General features: G+C 42.1%; 1 protein-coding gene across 1 annotated transcript in view; it reads left to right on the forward strand.

The window, feature by feature from the left end:
* Nucleotides 1-2,672: 2,672 nt before the first annotated feature.
* Nucleotides 2,673-17,241, forward strand: part of LOC131691193 (dynein axonemal heavy chain 12) — a 32,457-nt gene continuing 17,888 nt past the window's right edge. Inside the window, exons 1-3 of the mRNA XM_058977416.1 lie at nucleotides 2,673-2,894; nucleotides 3,233-4,660; nucleotides 4,716-5,125. Of these exons, the coding sequence (XP_058833399.1) occupies nucleotides 2,742-2,894; nucleotides 3,233-4,660; nucleotides 4,716-5,125 (1,991 nt within the window). The 5' untranslated portion in view covers nucleotides 2,673-2,741. The remainder of the gene's footprint in view (nucleotides 2,895-3,232; nucleotides 4,661-4,715; nucleotides 5,126-17,241) is intronic.

Genomic DNA, 17,241 nt, shown 5'->3' on the forward strand with positions numbered 1-17,241 from the left:
GGAGTTAGCTAGATCGTTACGTAATATGTTTTTACTGAAAAAATGTTTTCCAGGAATTTGTTGCGTAATGAGGGAGGGGGTATAGAGAAATTTGTGACATTTTGTTACATGGGGGGAGGGGGAGTCTATTTTGAAAAAAATTTACGTTACGTAATTTATGAATGATCCCTAACCTATCACCAAGGAGATACGGAGAAGAGTAAATAATTGCACGGCAAATCATTTCAGTATTTGCTGGTATTGCCCATTATTGCGCACTGTGGTAGTTTGTTTTGTTTGTTAAGTGATACATGATAATTTATGCCCAACGTCTATTATGTCTAACGTCGCATCGTCCATTGTCCTTATCTTCCATTATGTCTAACGTATGCATCCCAAACATCCGTATGCCTAACGCATTTATGCAACACCCATTCGAACAGTATATCTAATTTCCAGCAATTTTACAGTGACAATGTAAATGATTCTTGAATGAGAAAAAAATATCGAAATGCCACCAAATTTTTTCCATATAATTTACACAACATAATTTTTATTAACAGCTATAATAATAATAACAATAATAATAATTGTTTTGGGCAGCATTATTGAAACATACATTCGTAGAAATAAATAAATAACTTTCGTCGTTCTGCTAGTGCATTTTCTCCAACAATCAGAGCAGATGTGCGAAATAATAGCTTGGTGGAGTTTGCTGGCAACTATTTACTTATTGTACTTGTCAAACTTCGAGAAGATCAGTGGAAACCGTAGATTCTCGAATGCATATCTGTAACAGAATGCTCGAATAGTTCAAATACCGCCTAGAAAAACTCTAAAAAGAGAACTGCGTAGACTCCATTTTGTATCGATTGGATTCGGGTTTAGCTGTCAAAAAGGAATCCAATCGAACATTACCTATCCTTATAACATTGGACTTGTTGCCATACAATATCGGGGCATACGTTACCAAAATTGCCGAAAATTCTCTTCGCAGTTCTCTTTCTAGAGTTTTTCTAATACCGCCTGTTCATAATGGTCTGAAAATCTTGAAATTCACGTTAATTATTTGACGTTTGCTAAAATCACGTATATCGTACTTGTTGACCTAATTGATTAAAGAGAATGTTCACATAGTACCAAGAGGCAGATCACTTGTGATGCACCAACAAAATAAAATGCATTTTATTGCCATCAAAATAGAAATTTAGAATGTATTTTTCGTTGCGTGTAAAACGTCAAAACCCTGCAAGAAATTAGCTCTACATGCCAACAAAACATTGAACGAAGTGGATCGGCGTAAGGCGTTTGTTGTCTGCGATGGAGTTTAAAGTTGATGCAAAAATGGACATAAAATGCATTCTTTCAAATTCGATGCAAATTTCTCGACAAACATATGATTACGGCCTAAAAACCAACTGTCAAAATCCACTTTTAATGGAAATTCCAGACAAACCGTTACTAGCTGAACACAGTTCACAGTTTATGAAAGAGAAAACTTTTCTCTTTCGTTTACTATCAACATCTGTGATTGGCATGTAATGGTTTGTCCGGAATTTCCATTCAAAGTGGATTATGACAGTTGGCTTTTAGGCCGTAATCATATGTTTGTCGAGATTTGATGTACATTTCTAAGGTGATCTGCCCCTAGCATAATACTCACCGTTGTCATATAAAGTAGGTGACCTACGAAATTTTTCACCTATGCACGTCGAACGTCAAGATGTTTCTGAATGTATAATGGTGCGGTTCAAGCCTTTATTCCTTTGATACTGCATTTCTGGTCGCAGCTTTCTTTATTATAGGAGAGCCGCATTAATCTAATTATAAGAGCCAGCTTAGACTACAGAAATGTACAATTTTTATTCGTTATAAAGCAGAGGTTTTCAAGCTTTTTCGTTCCATGTACCTCTTTCCGCATGTTGATCCCCATGATGCACTCCCCCGCTTAATTACCATCATTACCCTGTCAGAAAAAAATAATTTTCGATTCGATCAAAACCGTAATTTCCCAATTAGAAATCTGTTCCTGAGCATTCTCAGTAAGTATCTCAATTATTGAAACACTTAAACAATATATAAAGACAAATATCCGATGGGAATGTTAGGATACCAAGTTAAAATATATCCCACCTAATTCACCACCTACAATAGTCTAATTTACCACGGTTGAAAACCTCTGTTATAAAGTAACATTCATAAATAATTTGCGACAATAAACTATTGCAGTTTGTGAAGTACGTTTTTTGAATTTAGTGAAAAGATAAAGTTATCTCACAATCGATTGTCTGGCCCTTTTTCTGTGAATTTAGTTTATATTTTAGGCGACTCCACCTAATGTGCCCCGTGCAGTGTGAAAACTTAACGAATGTTTACTACACTAACGACGAAACACAGACTACCTGCTACCTCCCGTCGAAAGCCAAACGGCCATTTGAATGCTTAAAATCAACAGGCGATCCTACCATCGACATTCTACCCAACCGAATTCCCTTGTTCACAAGAAAGCAACACGTGGCTTTCGACCATGCGTGTAAGCCGTGCAAGCTCCAAGGTCGCAATTCTGAAAGTTGGCGGTGATTCCCAGCATAGCGAGGTCACCAACAGCAACCATCGACCAGGTTGCCGAATCCCACGCTATTTTCCGTTGATAAACAAAGTTAGAAATTTTCACTCGCAGGAGTGAAATTCTTGATAATTTTCATCCGGTGTCATTAGTTTACTTATACGTGATATAAGTGCGCTCACTTGGTGGTATCGCAATGAGCCGTCGGCTGGCCAAGTTGCACAAACCGTGCGACAAACTGGATAAGTACGATAATGAGCCGTACATGCAGAATCCATTGTTGAATTTGTTCCTTTCCGAAATCAAGGAGCGACGCCATTACACTTTCATCCAGAGAAAAGCGGCAGTGGTAGGTATTTAATTGGATTTTTTGAAAGAATAACAATAAAATTGAAAAAAAGACGATAGTGATTTTATTGAGATGATTAATCAATTCTTCACCGAAGCTATTATAAGGAAAATACCCAAAATACCTGATCGGCGAGGAGTGAGTGACATTTTTAGGTTACAGTTCAGTGACCAGTGAGACATAACAAATTGAATCTAGACTGATAATAGTTCAAAGAATATCGTTTTAACTAGGGGGGACGGTAGTTTTATCAAATAGTACTTTGATAAGAGCATTAAATACAAACGATAACTAATAGTTAAAATATTAATTATCACTATGATCAATACAAATTTTAGGAAAAAGTCAAACTATGTCGCCGAAAGACTGAAGACTTGGACGACATTATACCCAAACCAGAATCGTACTACGCAGACCAACTGCGTGAGCATGCCAAGCGTGCTCCGGTTCCGAAAATGCTTTCAAAAACCGAAGCAAAGATTCTATCGTACGTTCCGAAGCGCTTGCGACAGCAATATCCTACCGTCTTGGATGCTTACATGGTGGACGTTCATGAGGACTTTGATAAAGTTATGAAAGCTTTCAGCTGTCAGAAAATATTCAAACCCGGTCCTGATGACTATGTTCCGCCTAGGGAAAAATTTGAATTCAAACGTCTCGGGCGAACGGCAAACTATAAACACTTTCTCAAGCACAGGGCAATCCTCCAGAAAAATCTACTGATTCCGTATCCGTTCATTCGCTGTATCATTCACTACTCCTATACCGACTTCCCGCCGGTTCTGAACGATTACACCAAGTATAGGATGTCAGCGGAGATAACCCTGAATGAGCTTCGCGATTTGGCCAAGAAGGAATTACAAACCAACAATACTCTCATCGCTCAAGAATGGTATCCGAAGATCTCGCGAATCCTGAAGAAACATTTCGATCGTCGTACGCTGCCAAAATCCATGTGGCCGAAGGTGATCAGTTGCGCATCCAGTTTGATCAACCGCCAGCTGACTGAGTTGAAATTGCGCACCATCGAGCATCTTGAGAAGACCGTTCTCAATGTTCACAAAATTCCACAAATGAAAATCCTTGCCATTTGTGACGATGGAATTGATCTGTTCCCGAGTTTAAACGACATTTACAGCGTGTATCAGAATGCGATTGAGGACATTGCTGCCGTTGGATCACGCATGGAACCACTCGAGAACGTGATCGATGCTCAGGCATTTGTGACTAAGGCAAATTTTATGAAAATTGGAATCGGTGACATATCCCTGCAGGAGAAGCATGACGAACTGCAGCTTGCTCTGGAAAAGGCGTTCGAACCGCTGGCCAGTTACCTGCAGGACTTCCAAGAGCAATTTGCAGGGTTGATCAGCAAGGAGACTCGCGATGAACTGGATGAGTTTCTTAGTGAGTCCCGCTCGTTTGATGAATATCTGCAGAAGATTGAGGATTTTCAAGCGTACAACGAGATGATAAAGAATCTGGTGATGAAAGAGTACTTCTATGTGGCCATCGTGAATCAATCGGATGCTATCGGTAGTTTGCGAAAAATTGTCCGGGAGTACATTGAGCGGATCGCGGGAAGTGTTGCGGTGGAACATAGGAAGGAGAGTCGACGGATTTGCCAAGAGTTTGAAGAGATTAAGGACCGTGCGTTGGAGATTCCCACGTCGACTGAGCAGCTGATGGCAAACGGTGAATATATGACACATGTTAAGACGGTAGTGATTGAAGAGTTGAGGGAAAGAATTCAAGCATCGATGAGGGTAAGAATATATTCATAGTTGTATAAAGTGCGGTAAATAACAAGTTTCTTTCCAGGTGGGTGCTCAGTTGGTAGAATCAATTGAGTTACCTCCAGACCACATGGATATACAGGTGGAAAGTATCAATTGGTATTTTCGCATACAAGCCATTTTCGACGTTAACTCTTCCAACTTTGAGACATACAAGTTCCAGTTCGAGGAAAAACTTCAGGAAGTTACGAAACAGCTGGTTGAGAAAATGGAGGAGATGCTTCCAAACATTGCGATAATTAACGATATGACGGAAGCGGAAAAATTCCGGGACTATGTGATGCTCCTGCAGGGTTACATTGATGAGATTTTTGTGTTCGAGGACTATGTCAAGTGGATCAACAAGGAAGAGGTGCTGTTCAAGTTTCCCAAATCTCAGTATCCGGTGTTGGAAGCGATCAAGACATTTATTGTTCCATTTTACAAATTAATCAGGTAAGTTTGGGAAGACAATCGCAATGGTACTTTTGGAGAGATACACTGGGTTGCCACCCCTCCGGGTTTGATCCGGAGACTCCGGTTTTCGGGAGCGATCTTCGGGTCTCCGGGTTTTACATCAATTTCTCCGGGTTTGGTGGGAAGAAGCATAGGTTCAATTTTTTGGAATTAAATGATTCTTCACAAAATATTTAAAAAGTTTAAGTTAACTATTACTCTGGTGCATATTTATTTTTCCCGACTAACCCTTCGTTTCAAGGTGGCGAAGAGTTCACCAAATATTACTAATTTCTTTCACAAAGTAATGAAAATGAAAAACAAATAAAATTTACTACAAATTAACCTTCCGGAATTCGCGCTAGTGCACTGAGTGCACGCTGCACTGAAAATCTAGTGAAATCGTCTTAGGGGACCAGCAGCTGCTCGTTCGGTAGGCGATATGCGCGACTTAAGGAGGGTTAAGGAAAGTAATATTTCGCTATGTGCTACAATCACTGAGAACTGACATACAAGTTAAGTTTTCAACTTGTGTAAGAAATAAAACTGTCACTTTGAAATGACAACAGCAAGTAGCAACTTGCCACTGGCCGGAGCTTCGATCGGCCAGCAATTGCTATACCGGTCTTGTGTGCAAACTTGGATACAATGGTGACTCACGCATGCAAACCTGTATGCGATGGTGATTTTCAACGTATTTTCATTTAAATGTTTACACAGGTTTTTCGGGAAAGTTTGTTCTAGCTTATATGTCTGTTCTCTGTGCTACAATTGAAATGTTGCATTCCACTAAGTCGATCAAAATGGTGTAAAAAGGTTATTTTGCTGCAATTTTACCAAATCATTTCACTGCGCTTATCACCAGCTGCATTAAGGTCTGGCAGATTTGTTCTAATCCAACTGACTAGGTCAACATCAAACGAGTTCTTGCGGTGTTGTTGCTACCCCGGCGGCGATCCTTAATTGGGCTAGGGAGGTGAGTTTTGCCCCTTTGTTGCGAAATTAAAATTTGTTGGCGACGAATAACCGACACCACATAGTGTGATGTCGCAGCTTTGCCTCCTTTGCTCTCCTTTTCTTGTTAGTTGTGGAGGAGAACAATGCTCGTTCGACTTATCCTCCACAGTGAGAGTAGCTGGTGCTTTTGTATTCTTTGCACTTAGTCGGGGAACCGTTCTCAAACGTGAAAAATTTAGTTTTACTTTAACGTAGTAATAAAAAGCGATTAAAGTGCTCTAAAATGCCGAGCAATCGCTTTGATTCCAATTTCTGTCTCGTTCCACTCAAAATCCACCACCCCCTAGATCAGTGAAAATCTCCGGGTCAAAGCTTCTCCAGAGGTGGCAACCCTAGCACCGTTACATAGTAAAAACCCCCACCTTTCATTTACCATCCTGGACAAAGTCACTGTCAAAATTATCAAAACCAGCAAGCTGTGATTTAGTCCAGCATAAAACTTGTCACTCTCAACATAGATGCAGAAGTGTCACGATAAACACGCTTGCTATATAAATTGTTCAGTTATGACCGTTTTAGGAGCAATTGTCTTATGAAAGAATTATTCAACTATACCAAGTTTTATTTAAAAAAATGTCGCTTTGAAGCAAAAATAGCAAATTGCAAAGTAAAATTTCTCAAATATACGCCTTCTTGTTCGTATGAAGGGTGGAATCAAACGTTTTGAGACATTTTTTGAAAGAATCTGCACTTTTTAACAAAACATTTAACATTTTTTACTAACACTTGATTGAGTGTTGTTTCAATATTTTCAGAAAAATATTACCCAATGCTCTTTTTTAGTAGAATTCTTGGGGCGCATTTATTTTGCGTTGCTCTTTCATGATGTTTCACCATAAATCCTTAACGGCATGCCTTCAAACACGCATGGATGTGTTATGAACAATAATAAAGTTCTTTTATTCACTATTCTGAAAAACTGTATACCTTACAATATGACATTTTGTTCGATGATTGGCATCATGCGATGTTACAGAATAAAACCACGATAAAATTTTATTGAATACATCTAATCAGTGAAAAAAATCAGGTTAAAACTGAAAGTTCTAACACGGATAGCATACGAAGTTTTATGGACTTTTTAAGAAGGACTTTACACAGTTTTATGATAGTTTAATAGCACTCATATAGTGGTTTTCCACACTGCTAGGTCAGGAGAAGGTTTTATGCTGTTGGTTTAATATCACACCTAAAGAGTAGAATATAACTGTAATAAAACTATTAATCCTACGATAGTTTTCATAACAATTTCTACTGATTACAATAAAACTGGGCCAATTTGTCATAACATGGGTTTATAGCAGCCTGTAGGAAGTACATAAGACTATAAAGTTAGCATGGGAGGTTTTAAATATTAGTTTTATTAAACGCTATAAAACTTCAATATAACCAAAATTGTTACTTGGGATTTGAAGCAAAAAGAATCACCGAACTGACCTCGACACTTTGTTGGTTGGCACGGTTTCGGGAGAAGCTCTCCCCGGGGAATTCTCCACCGGAGTAGACTAGGCCATCGTCGGGGACTAGATTGAGTAGTTCGCGAACAAGATTGTAACAAAGTCTGGATGGCTTATCGGTGCAGTGGGTCGAAATGGAACGAGAAGGGAACCAAAAGGCTAAAGGAGTTGCGGTGCTGAATGGCACCGGACAGGGAGCCAAAAAGCTCAAGAAGTTGTGGTGCTAAAACCAAATAAGAATAGGTATCGGGAGAACTTTCTTCGTCGGGAACTCTCCGTCGACGTAAGCAAGATTCACCGCCGAGGACTAGACTGAGTAGACTGACACAACCAGTCGCAGGTCGTTGGGGCACCAGCGAACCGGTCGCCTGCTCTACCGGAATCGCCGAGCTGAGCTCGACGCCTGCTCGGTTGTTTCGCTTTCGGGAGAACTTCTTTCGCCGGAGAATGCTTAGGCGGAGTAGGCTGGGTCCATCGTCAGGCACTAGACCGAGTAGCTCGCGAACAAGTTGGGAGCTCAACGAGTAAGTGGTGCTGAATAGTACTAGAAGGGAGTTGCGGTACTGAATGGCACAAAGGAACCGAGTTGTGGTGCTGAATGGCACAAGGGAGCCGAAGTGCTCGGTAAATTAGACAATCTGAAGTTTGCTGCCCAGATTGTCTTCGTAGACGGAGAACACTAAGTCTCCACCCATAGCTAGCTTTCCGACTGTCATGCAGAAACTGCCAGCCTATGTGGATGGTCGAGAACTGGTGGTGGGTCGAGGAGTGAAGCTATAACCTTTCTGAAGGAATTAACTACAAAGTATTTGGATTAAAGTGGGTGTGGGCACAGAATATGCGCGCTCAACTGGCACCCCTAGACCGGCCTATTGTACTTTATCAGATATAGGGCCTCTGCCATAAGCTGACACTAGACAGGCAATGAGACAGTAGACAGATGTTGAAGCAACAGGTAGCGCGAGATTAATTGGTATTATATTGATCGTATTTCGACCTTTTAAAACTTAAATTAAAATCATTTGTTTCTTAAAGATAAACTTAGGGCTAGAATACACCACACACGGATTAAAAAGTCTTACATAGAAAAGATATAAATAAGGTAAAAGTGAATTAAAATGAAATGTTACATGCTATACATCCTAACCTAAAATATATATATTCCAACGTGGCTAGAGTGTGGAACGTCGGTTTAGCATATCGGCCCGGGTACCGTTTCTACTAGCTAACAATAGATTATTATAGATAGATTGATCACTGGTGCGAGGAGAAATATTAAATGTAAGTTACTACGATACATCTTAAAATTTACATATATAAACAAGTTTATTGAATTAAAACAGGTAATTTGTAACAACTGTTACAAACAACAGAACCGTTCTTTCTCTTCGCCGAAAACATCACAAATTACAAATTACATTTACGTATCCCCGACGAGCCGGTAGTACGATGTCAACTAGAAGTGGAAGATCATCTGGGAGACAAGACGCCCTGGGAAATGCTGAGATCGGTAAACATTGTACCGAGGAAACCTCTGCGTATGCCGCTGAAGGCACGGCCGGTAAGGTCGACAAGCAGTATACCGCATTAACCACAAGCACAGGGAAGTCCGGCTCGAAGAAAACGGAAAAGATGCGAACGTTGTCAACAGGTACAGATGCACCGCCAGCAGTGCCCGGCTATATTATTCCTGTGATGTTAGATCCATTGGCTCCCTCTATAGTAGTAAACGAAGCTCCTGCCGCGAACTCAACAGCGCTAAGCACGGTAACCGGAACGTTGCCTAAAGACACTCGTCAGAAAAAAAAAGGGTGCTCACCACGAACAGAATGCGATCATCGAAGTTAGCTGTCCATTGTGCAGCAAACCAGACGACATGCTCATGGTTCAGTGCGACGATTGTAAAAAGTGGTTCCACTTTAGGTGTGTCAATGTGGACCAAAGAGTAGAGCACGAAGACTGGAGTTGTCAGAACTGCAAAATGGCCAAGAAAACTTCAGAGGGCTTCGTGATCAACGATGACGACAAAAGCTTTCATCCCGCTAAAGTAACAAACAGGAAATCATCACAGGGATCCTCCAGATGGGAGCATCGTAAAGAGCTAGAACTGAAGCTTCAACGACTGGAGGAAGAAGACAGGTTCGAAAGAGAGCTTCAGCAAAAGCTGGCGGAACAAGCTCGCCAGGCGAAGAAGGACTTTTTTTTTTTTTTTTTTTTTTTTTTTTTTTACCATTTTTTTGTTAACCATTTTTGTTAACGACCTATTGAGTTAATTTGTCAACAGTTTTTTCGGCATTTAATTAGCAAGGGACTGGAAGGTGAAGTATATTTTTCAATATTTAGAGCCATAGTACTCAAGGGAGAGCAAGGTGTTGAAAGGAGAAAGTTTAGAAAAGCGTGGAAGGATCATATATGCAAGCTTAGAGCTCACCGGCGACTTAACCCTTTGTCTGCTACCGTAGTGGTCAAGGTCTTTTGGCATTAGAAATGCGAATCACCTGAGTCTACGGCATGTCCGAACAAGCGCAAAGTAACTTGTTACTTCATGCTGTCGGAACCGACAAAAAGTTAAGTCACGGTAAACTTCCACACTAAGCATTTGCGACGTTGAAACTCATTGAATGAGCCAGTTTTGTTTGTTCCCTCACCAATTGCCTGCCTGAGTGATTTTATTTTATCGACTATTGTGACTGTCTCAGCGTGTGTGACAATATGGTCACATGTGTTGCTGATTTGCACGGTGTCGGCAGCTTTCACCCAACGCTGCAACGATGAATCCCCATCACGGTAAGTTCTATTTTTACCATTTTTTTGTTAACCATTTTTGTTAAAATGGTAAAAAATGGTAAAAATAGAACTTACCGTGATGGGGATTCATCGTTGCAGCGTTGGGTGAAAGCTGCCGACACCGTGCAAATCAGCAACACATGTGACCATATTGTCACACACGCTGAGACAGTCACAATAGTCGATAAAATAAAATCACTCAGGCAGGCAATTGGTGAGGGAACAAACAAAACTGGCTCATTCAATGAGTTTCAACGTCGCAAATGCTTAGTGTGGAAGTTTACCGTGACTTAACTTTTTGTCGGTTCCGACAGCATGAAGTAACAAGTTACTTTGCGCTTGTTCGGACATGCCGTAGACTCAGGTGATTCGCATTTCTAATGCCAAAAGACCTTGACCACTACGGTAGCAGACAAAGGGTTAAGTCGCCGGTGAGCTCTAAGCTTGCATATATGATCCTTCCACGCTTTTCTAAACTTTCTCCTTTCAACACCTTGCTCTCCCTTGAGTACTATGGCTCTAAATATTGAAAAATATACTTCACCTTCCAGTCCCTTGCTAATTAAATGCCGAAAAAACTGTTGACAAATTAACTCAATAGGTCGTTAACAAAAATGGTTAACAAAAAAATGGTAAAAATAGAACTTACCGTGATGGGGATTCATCGTTGCAGCGTTGGGTGAAAGCTGCCGACACCGTGCAAATCAGCAACACATGTGACCATATTGTCACACACGCTGAGACAGTCACAATAGTCGATAAAATAAAATCACTCAGGCAGGCAATTGGTGAGGGAACAAACAAAACTGGCTCATTCAATGAGTTTCAACGTCGCAAATGCTTAGTGTGGAAGTTTACCGTGACTTAACTTTTTGTCGGTTCCGACAGCATGAAGTAACAAGTTACTTTGCGCTTGTTCGGACATGCCGTAGACTCAGGTGATTCGCATTTCTAATGCCAAAAGACCTTGACCACTACGGTAGCAGACAAAGGGTTAAGTCGCCGGTGAGCTCTAAGCTTGCATATATGATCCTTCCACGCTTTTCTAAACTTTCTCCTTTCAACACCTTGCTCTCCCTTGAGTACTATGGCTCTAAATATTGAAAAATATACTTCACCTTCCAGTCCCTTGCTAATTAAATGCCGAAAAAACTGTTGACAGAAGAAGGACTTTTTGGATAAAAAGTACGGACTGCTAAAAGAGTTGGAGCAAGTGGACAGCGACACGTCCTCCCTTGTTTATTCAGTACATAGCGAAGAATCCAAAGATCGGACACATCAATGGGTAAAACAAATCGAATCTGCATCTGGAACCCAAAGACGCCCGATTAAATCCCATCTCGTTCCCACCCCACCAGAAGGGCAGAAAGGCCAAGGCAAGAAGGCTGAAAAGCAACTCAGACATCATATAAACTTAAATCCACCAAGCCTGATTCCGCATCAAAGCGTAATTCTCAACCAATCGTCTATACATTCCGCTGTTGATCTGGATGGGACACTTAATCGCAGTCAGATAGCCGCGCGTCATGCCGTTTCAAAAGAGCTACCTTTATTTAGTGGAGATGCTGAAGAATGGCCGATATTCTACTCGACTTTTAACAGCACAACTACAATGTGCGGGTACACAAACGAAGAAAACGTAGTTCGTTTGCAAAAGTGTTTAAAGGGTCGAGCCTTGGAAGCCGTTAAATGCCGTCTGCTACATCCGTCAAATGTTCCAGGTATACTCGCCACTCTCAGAATGCTTTTCGGTAGACCCGAAATCATCATTCATTCAGCGATCGAAAAAATCCACGCACTGCCAGCACCACGTGCGGAACAGCTTGAGTCATTGGTCGAATTCGCACTGTCGGTTCAGAACCTGTGCGCCACGATCGTTGCCTGCGAAGTGGAAGACTGGAAATACAATATAACTTTGCTTCAAGAATTGGTGGAAAAGTTACCGCCTCCTACTCGATTAGATTGGGCCAAATATCGACGGTTGCATCCAGACACAAATCTCGAAGACTTTAGTGCGTGGCTATACGACCTAGCGGAAAATGCAAGCCTAGTCATCGTACCAGGATGATTCCGAGGTAGAATGATAGGTTGCTTCATGTCATTGGTGGCAAATTCACAAGCATCAATCCTTCCGCGTACTCGAATCACGTTATTTTTTTTTTTTTTTTTTTTTTTGTTTTTTTTTTGTTGTTGACACAAATCTCGAAGACTTTAGTGCGTGGCTATACGACCTAGCGGAAAATGCAAGCCTAGTCATCGTACCGAAGCTAACTACTCGAAGTAATAGAAGAAGTACTGGCTACATAAACGCTCACGCAGAAGACACAGAATATGATCTTGTCACTGAAACACCAGAAAATGCCGTACTGCATGCAAGCCAGCTGCCTGTAAAAAAATGCTGCGTAGTTTGCGAAGGAATTTGCACGACGGTCGACAAATGTAAACGCTTCTTGGAATTTAGCAGATCCTCCAGATGGGCCGTAGTACGGGAAAAACATTTATGTAAAAAGTGCCTCAAGAAACACAGTGGACGATGCAGGAAGCAGGGAACTTGTGGGGTAAATGGTTGCACCTTCAATCACCATCCACTAGTGCACTTTGAGGCAAACCCGCAACATACAACTGCAACGCCAGATATGGGACGAGATGTATCAATACAACGGCGGACTTTATCAGAAGAGCCCACTTCGGGATATACCCACACGCATCGAGGTAGATCTAGTTCCGTTCTATTCCGGATAGTTCCGGTAAGGCTCCGAAATAGAAACCTAGTAATACATACCTATGCATTTTTGGATAACGGATCCTCACTCACTCTAATGGAGCAGGAACTAGCGTCCGAATTGTGCCTTAATGGTAAACCACAGCCACTGTGTCTAACGTGGACCGCGGATACTCGCCGATACGAGCCTGATTCGAGAGCAGTGTCTGTGAATATTTCAGGAGTCTGCGGAACGAAATGGTACTCAATGAATAACATTCAAACTGTCCAGTCATTGAAGCTACCGAGACAAACGATGAACATCGACGAGTTAAAGAAGAAGTATTCACATTTGCAGGGGCTTCAGATAGATTCATACACAGATGTCCAACCAAGAATTCTGATTGGGTTGGATAATACCACCTTAGGATTTCCGCAACAAAGCCGGGAAGGCAAACCTAATGAACCTGTAGCAACAAAGACATGTCTTGGCTGGGTAATATACGGCAGCTGTGGAGATCAAGCTCCGTCACATAACTACCAACACCATAGTCTACATATGTGCTCCTGTAATCCTATTGCTGATCAATCTATGAACGAAGCTGTGAAACAATATTTCTCTCTGGAGAGCCTTGGCATTACCAAGCCTGACAAGTTTTTGATATCCGCAGAAGAGCAACGCGCCGAAACCATTCTAAACACCCTTACAAGGCGTCGAGGCAAACACTACGAGCTAGGACTTCTGTGGAAATATGATAACATCCGCCTTCCTAATAGCTTTCCGATGGCGCAGCGCAGATTCCGCTGCCTTGAAAAACGCTTGGCTCTACACCCCAACCTTGCTGAAAATCTCCAGTCCAAGATCACTGAATACATTCAAAAAGGATACGCTCGGAAACTTTCGGAAGCCGAATTAAGTATGCAACACAGCAGGGTCTGGTATCTTCCTACCTTTCCTGTAGTGAACCCAAATAAACCATCTAAGGTGAGAATAGTTTGGGACGCAGCGGCTACAGCTTTCGGAGTATCTCTAAACTCCGTTCTCCTCAAAGGCCCCGATTAACTGACTTCGTTATTGTCAATCTTACTGAAGTTCAGGGAACATCGAGTGGGTATATGTGGCGATATCCGTGAGATGTTCCACCAGATATTAATAAGAAAGGAGGATCAGCATTGTCAGCGCTTTTTATGGCGTGAAGAAGGCGACCCTGAACCAGCTGTATACATCATGCTGGTTATGACATTCGGCGCTTGCTGTTCCCCAAGCAGTGCGCAATTTATTAAAAATCAAAACGCCCGGAGATACTCAAGTTTATACCCAGAAGCTGTTGACGCCATCGTTTACAGACACTATGTCGATGACATGTTGGTCAGTGTCGAATCGGAGCAGGAAGCAATAAAAATAGCACGAGAGGTCAAATATGTTCACTCACAAGGTGGATTTGAGATGAGGAACTGGATATCCAACTCTAAGAGGGTAGTTGAAGCGCTGGAGGAACAACCAAAAGCTAGAATGAACCTAAACATTGGAACTGAGCTCGCGACAGAAAAGGTTCTAGGATTATGGTGGTGTACGGAGGAGGACGAGTTTTCATACAAGGCATCGCCAAGGCATGACTCTCGATTGCTGACAGGTGAACGTCGTCCAACGAAACGCGAGGTGCTTAGAACGTTGATGACCATTTTCGACCCACTTGGTCTGATAGCCAACTTTCTTATGTACCTCAAAATCCTTCTCCAAGAGATTTGGCGGTCGGGCGTAGGATGGGATGATGAAATCTACGATGAACAGTTCACTAAATGGAAACAGTGGCTTGATGTCCTTCCGACAGTTGAAAACGTGAGAATTCCAAGATGTTATCGTGACGTCATTAAAATCAATGGAACAGTCCAACTTCACACCTTTGTGGACGCCAGCGAAAGCGGTTATGCAGCAGTGATCTACCTCCGGTTTGAAGAGAATTCAAGGGTTGAATGCTCGTTAGTGGTATCAAAAACAAGAGTGGCGCCTGTGAAATTCGTCTCTATCCCACGACTGGAGCTACAAGCTGCCGTTCTCGGAGCGAGACTAGCCAAAACAGTAAAAGATGCACTTTCTTACTCTATATCTGAATGCTTCTTTTGGTCTGATTCCCGTGATGTCTTAGGCTGGATCCACGCTGATCATCGTCGTTATTCACAATTTGTGGCTTTCCGGATAAGTGAAATCCTCGACTCGACGGATATGCACCAATGGCGGTGGATCGCAGGCAAGGAAAATGTTGCCGATGAGGGTACAAAATGGATACGACACCCAGACCTCTCTAGCACAAGCAGATGGTTTAACGCGCCAGGGTTCATAAAACTACCGGTGGAAGAGTGGCCGTTCTTACCATTTAATTCTATGACTACTAACGAGGAAATTCGACCGCATCTCCTAGTTCATGGTATGATACAGCCCCCCGTGGTACCCGTCCATCGATTCTCCTCATGGAAACGCGTCGTCCATGTAACAGCATATGTAATTCGCTACGTTAAAAATTTGGGACAAACAGTTAAATGTCATCCTAGGAGTTTCGGTCCCTTAACACATACTGAGATAAAAGCTGGTGAGAATCAGCTACTTCGTCAAGCACAGCAACTGGCGTACCCAGATGAGTTGGCACTGCTATCATCTAAAACTGACGCGCAACTCCCGAAATCCAGTCAGCTTTATCGTCTTATCCCAATTAAAGATGAAAATAACGTGATTCGAGTACGCGGAAGGATTGATGCTTGTGAATTTGCCACCAATGACATGAAGCAACCTATCATTCTACCTCGGAATCATCCTGTTACGATACTTATATTAACTTACTATCACACACTATATTGCCATATAAACCACGAAACTGCGCTGAACGAAATCCGACAACGGTTCTACACGCCGCGTCTTCGAGCATCCTACAAGAAAGTTCGTCGAAACTGCCAGTGGTGTAAAAATCAAAGAGCAATTTCAATACCACCTGAAATGGGAAGTTTGCCACCAGCTAGACTAGCTGCTCACGCAAAACCATTTTCTTTTTCCGGTATTGACTATTTTGGTCCGATGATGGTGGCGGTTGGACGACGGTCGGAGAAACGATGGGGAGTTCTTGTGACGTGTCTCACCACGCGGGCTATTCATATTGAGATAGTTCACAGCCTAACCACAGATTCCTGTATAATGGCGCTGAAAAATTTCATGGCGCGTCGAGGAATACCGAAAGAATTTTTTAGCGACAATGCCACAAATTTCCATGGTGCAAATAATGAACTTAAAGCCGTGAGTGAGCACATCAATCAGGATCGGATGGCAGCAGAGTTCACAAGTTCGGAAACAAAATGGACATTTATACCGCCAGGTTCCCCGCACATGGGCGGAGCGTGGGAGAGGCTAGTTCAAAGCGTGAAACGAAACCTAGCCCAACTTAAATTGTCACGACTCCCAAGTGATGAAGTATTTAGGAATGCCCTAACACTGATCGAAAATACGGTGAACTCACGCCCCTTAACTTATATTCCGTTAGATGATGAAATCGCGACCGTATTAACTCCGAACCACTTCCTAATAGGATCATCCAACGGCTTAAAGCCGGATGTTCTATTTGACGACAGTGGAGTAGCATTAAAACGAGTATGGCACATGTCGCAGATAATCGCAAATCAATTTTGGAAGATATGGATCCGTGACTACCTTCCAACACTGACCAGGAGAACGAAATGGTTCGAGAAATCAAAACCACTAACAGTAGGAGACATCGTTATCGTCATAGATCCCAAATTGCCAAGGAATTGTTGGCCAAAGGGACGTATCATAGCCACTACTACTGGAAAAGACGGCCAGGTTCGCAGCGCTGCGGTGCAAACTGGTTCTGGCATCTACGAGAGGCCCACGCTTAATTTGGCCGTACTAGACGTGGAGCGTGAGTAGTACTGTTGTACTGGGGGGGAGTGTGGGCACAGAATATGCGCGCTCAACTGGCACCCCTAGACCGGCCTATTGTACTTTATCAGATATAGGGCCTCTGCCATAAGCTGACACTAGACAGGCAATGAGACAGTAGACAGACGTTGAAGCAACAGGTAGCGCGAGATTAATTGGTATTATATTGATCGTATTTCGACCTTTTAAAACTTAAATTAAAATCATTTGT

The sequence above is a fragment of the Topomyia yanbarensis genome, chromosome 3 (assembly GCF_030247195.1).
Source record: "Topomyia yanbarensis strain Yona2022 chromosome 3, ASM3024719v1, whole genome shotgun sequence".
Lineage (NCBI taxonomy): Eukaryota > Metazoa > Arthropoda > Insecta > Diptera > Culicidae > Topomyia > Topomyia yanbarensis.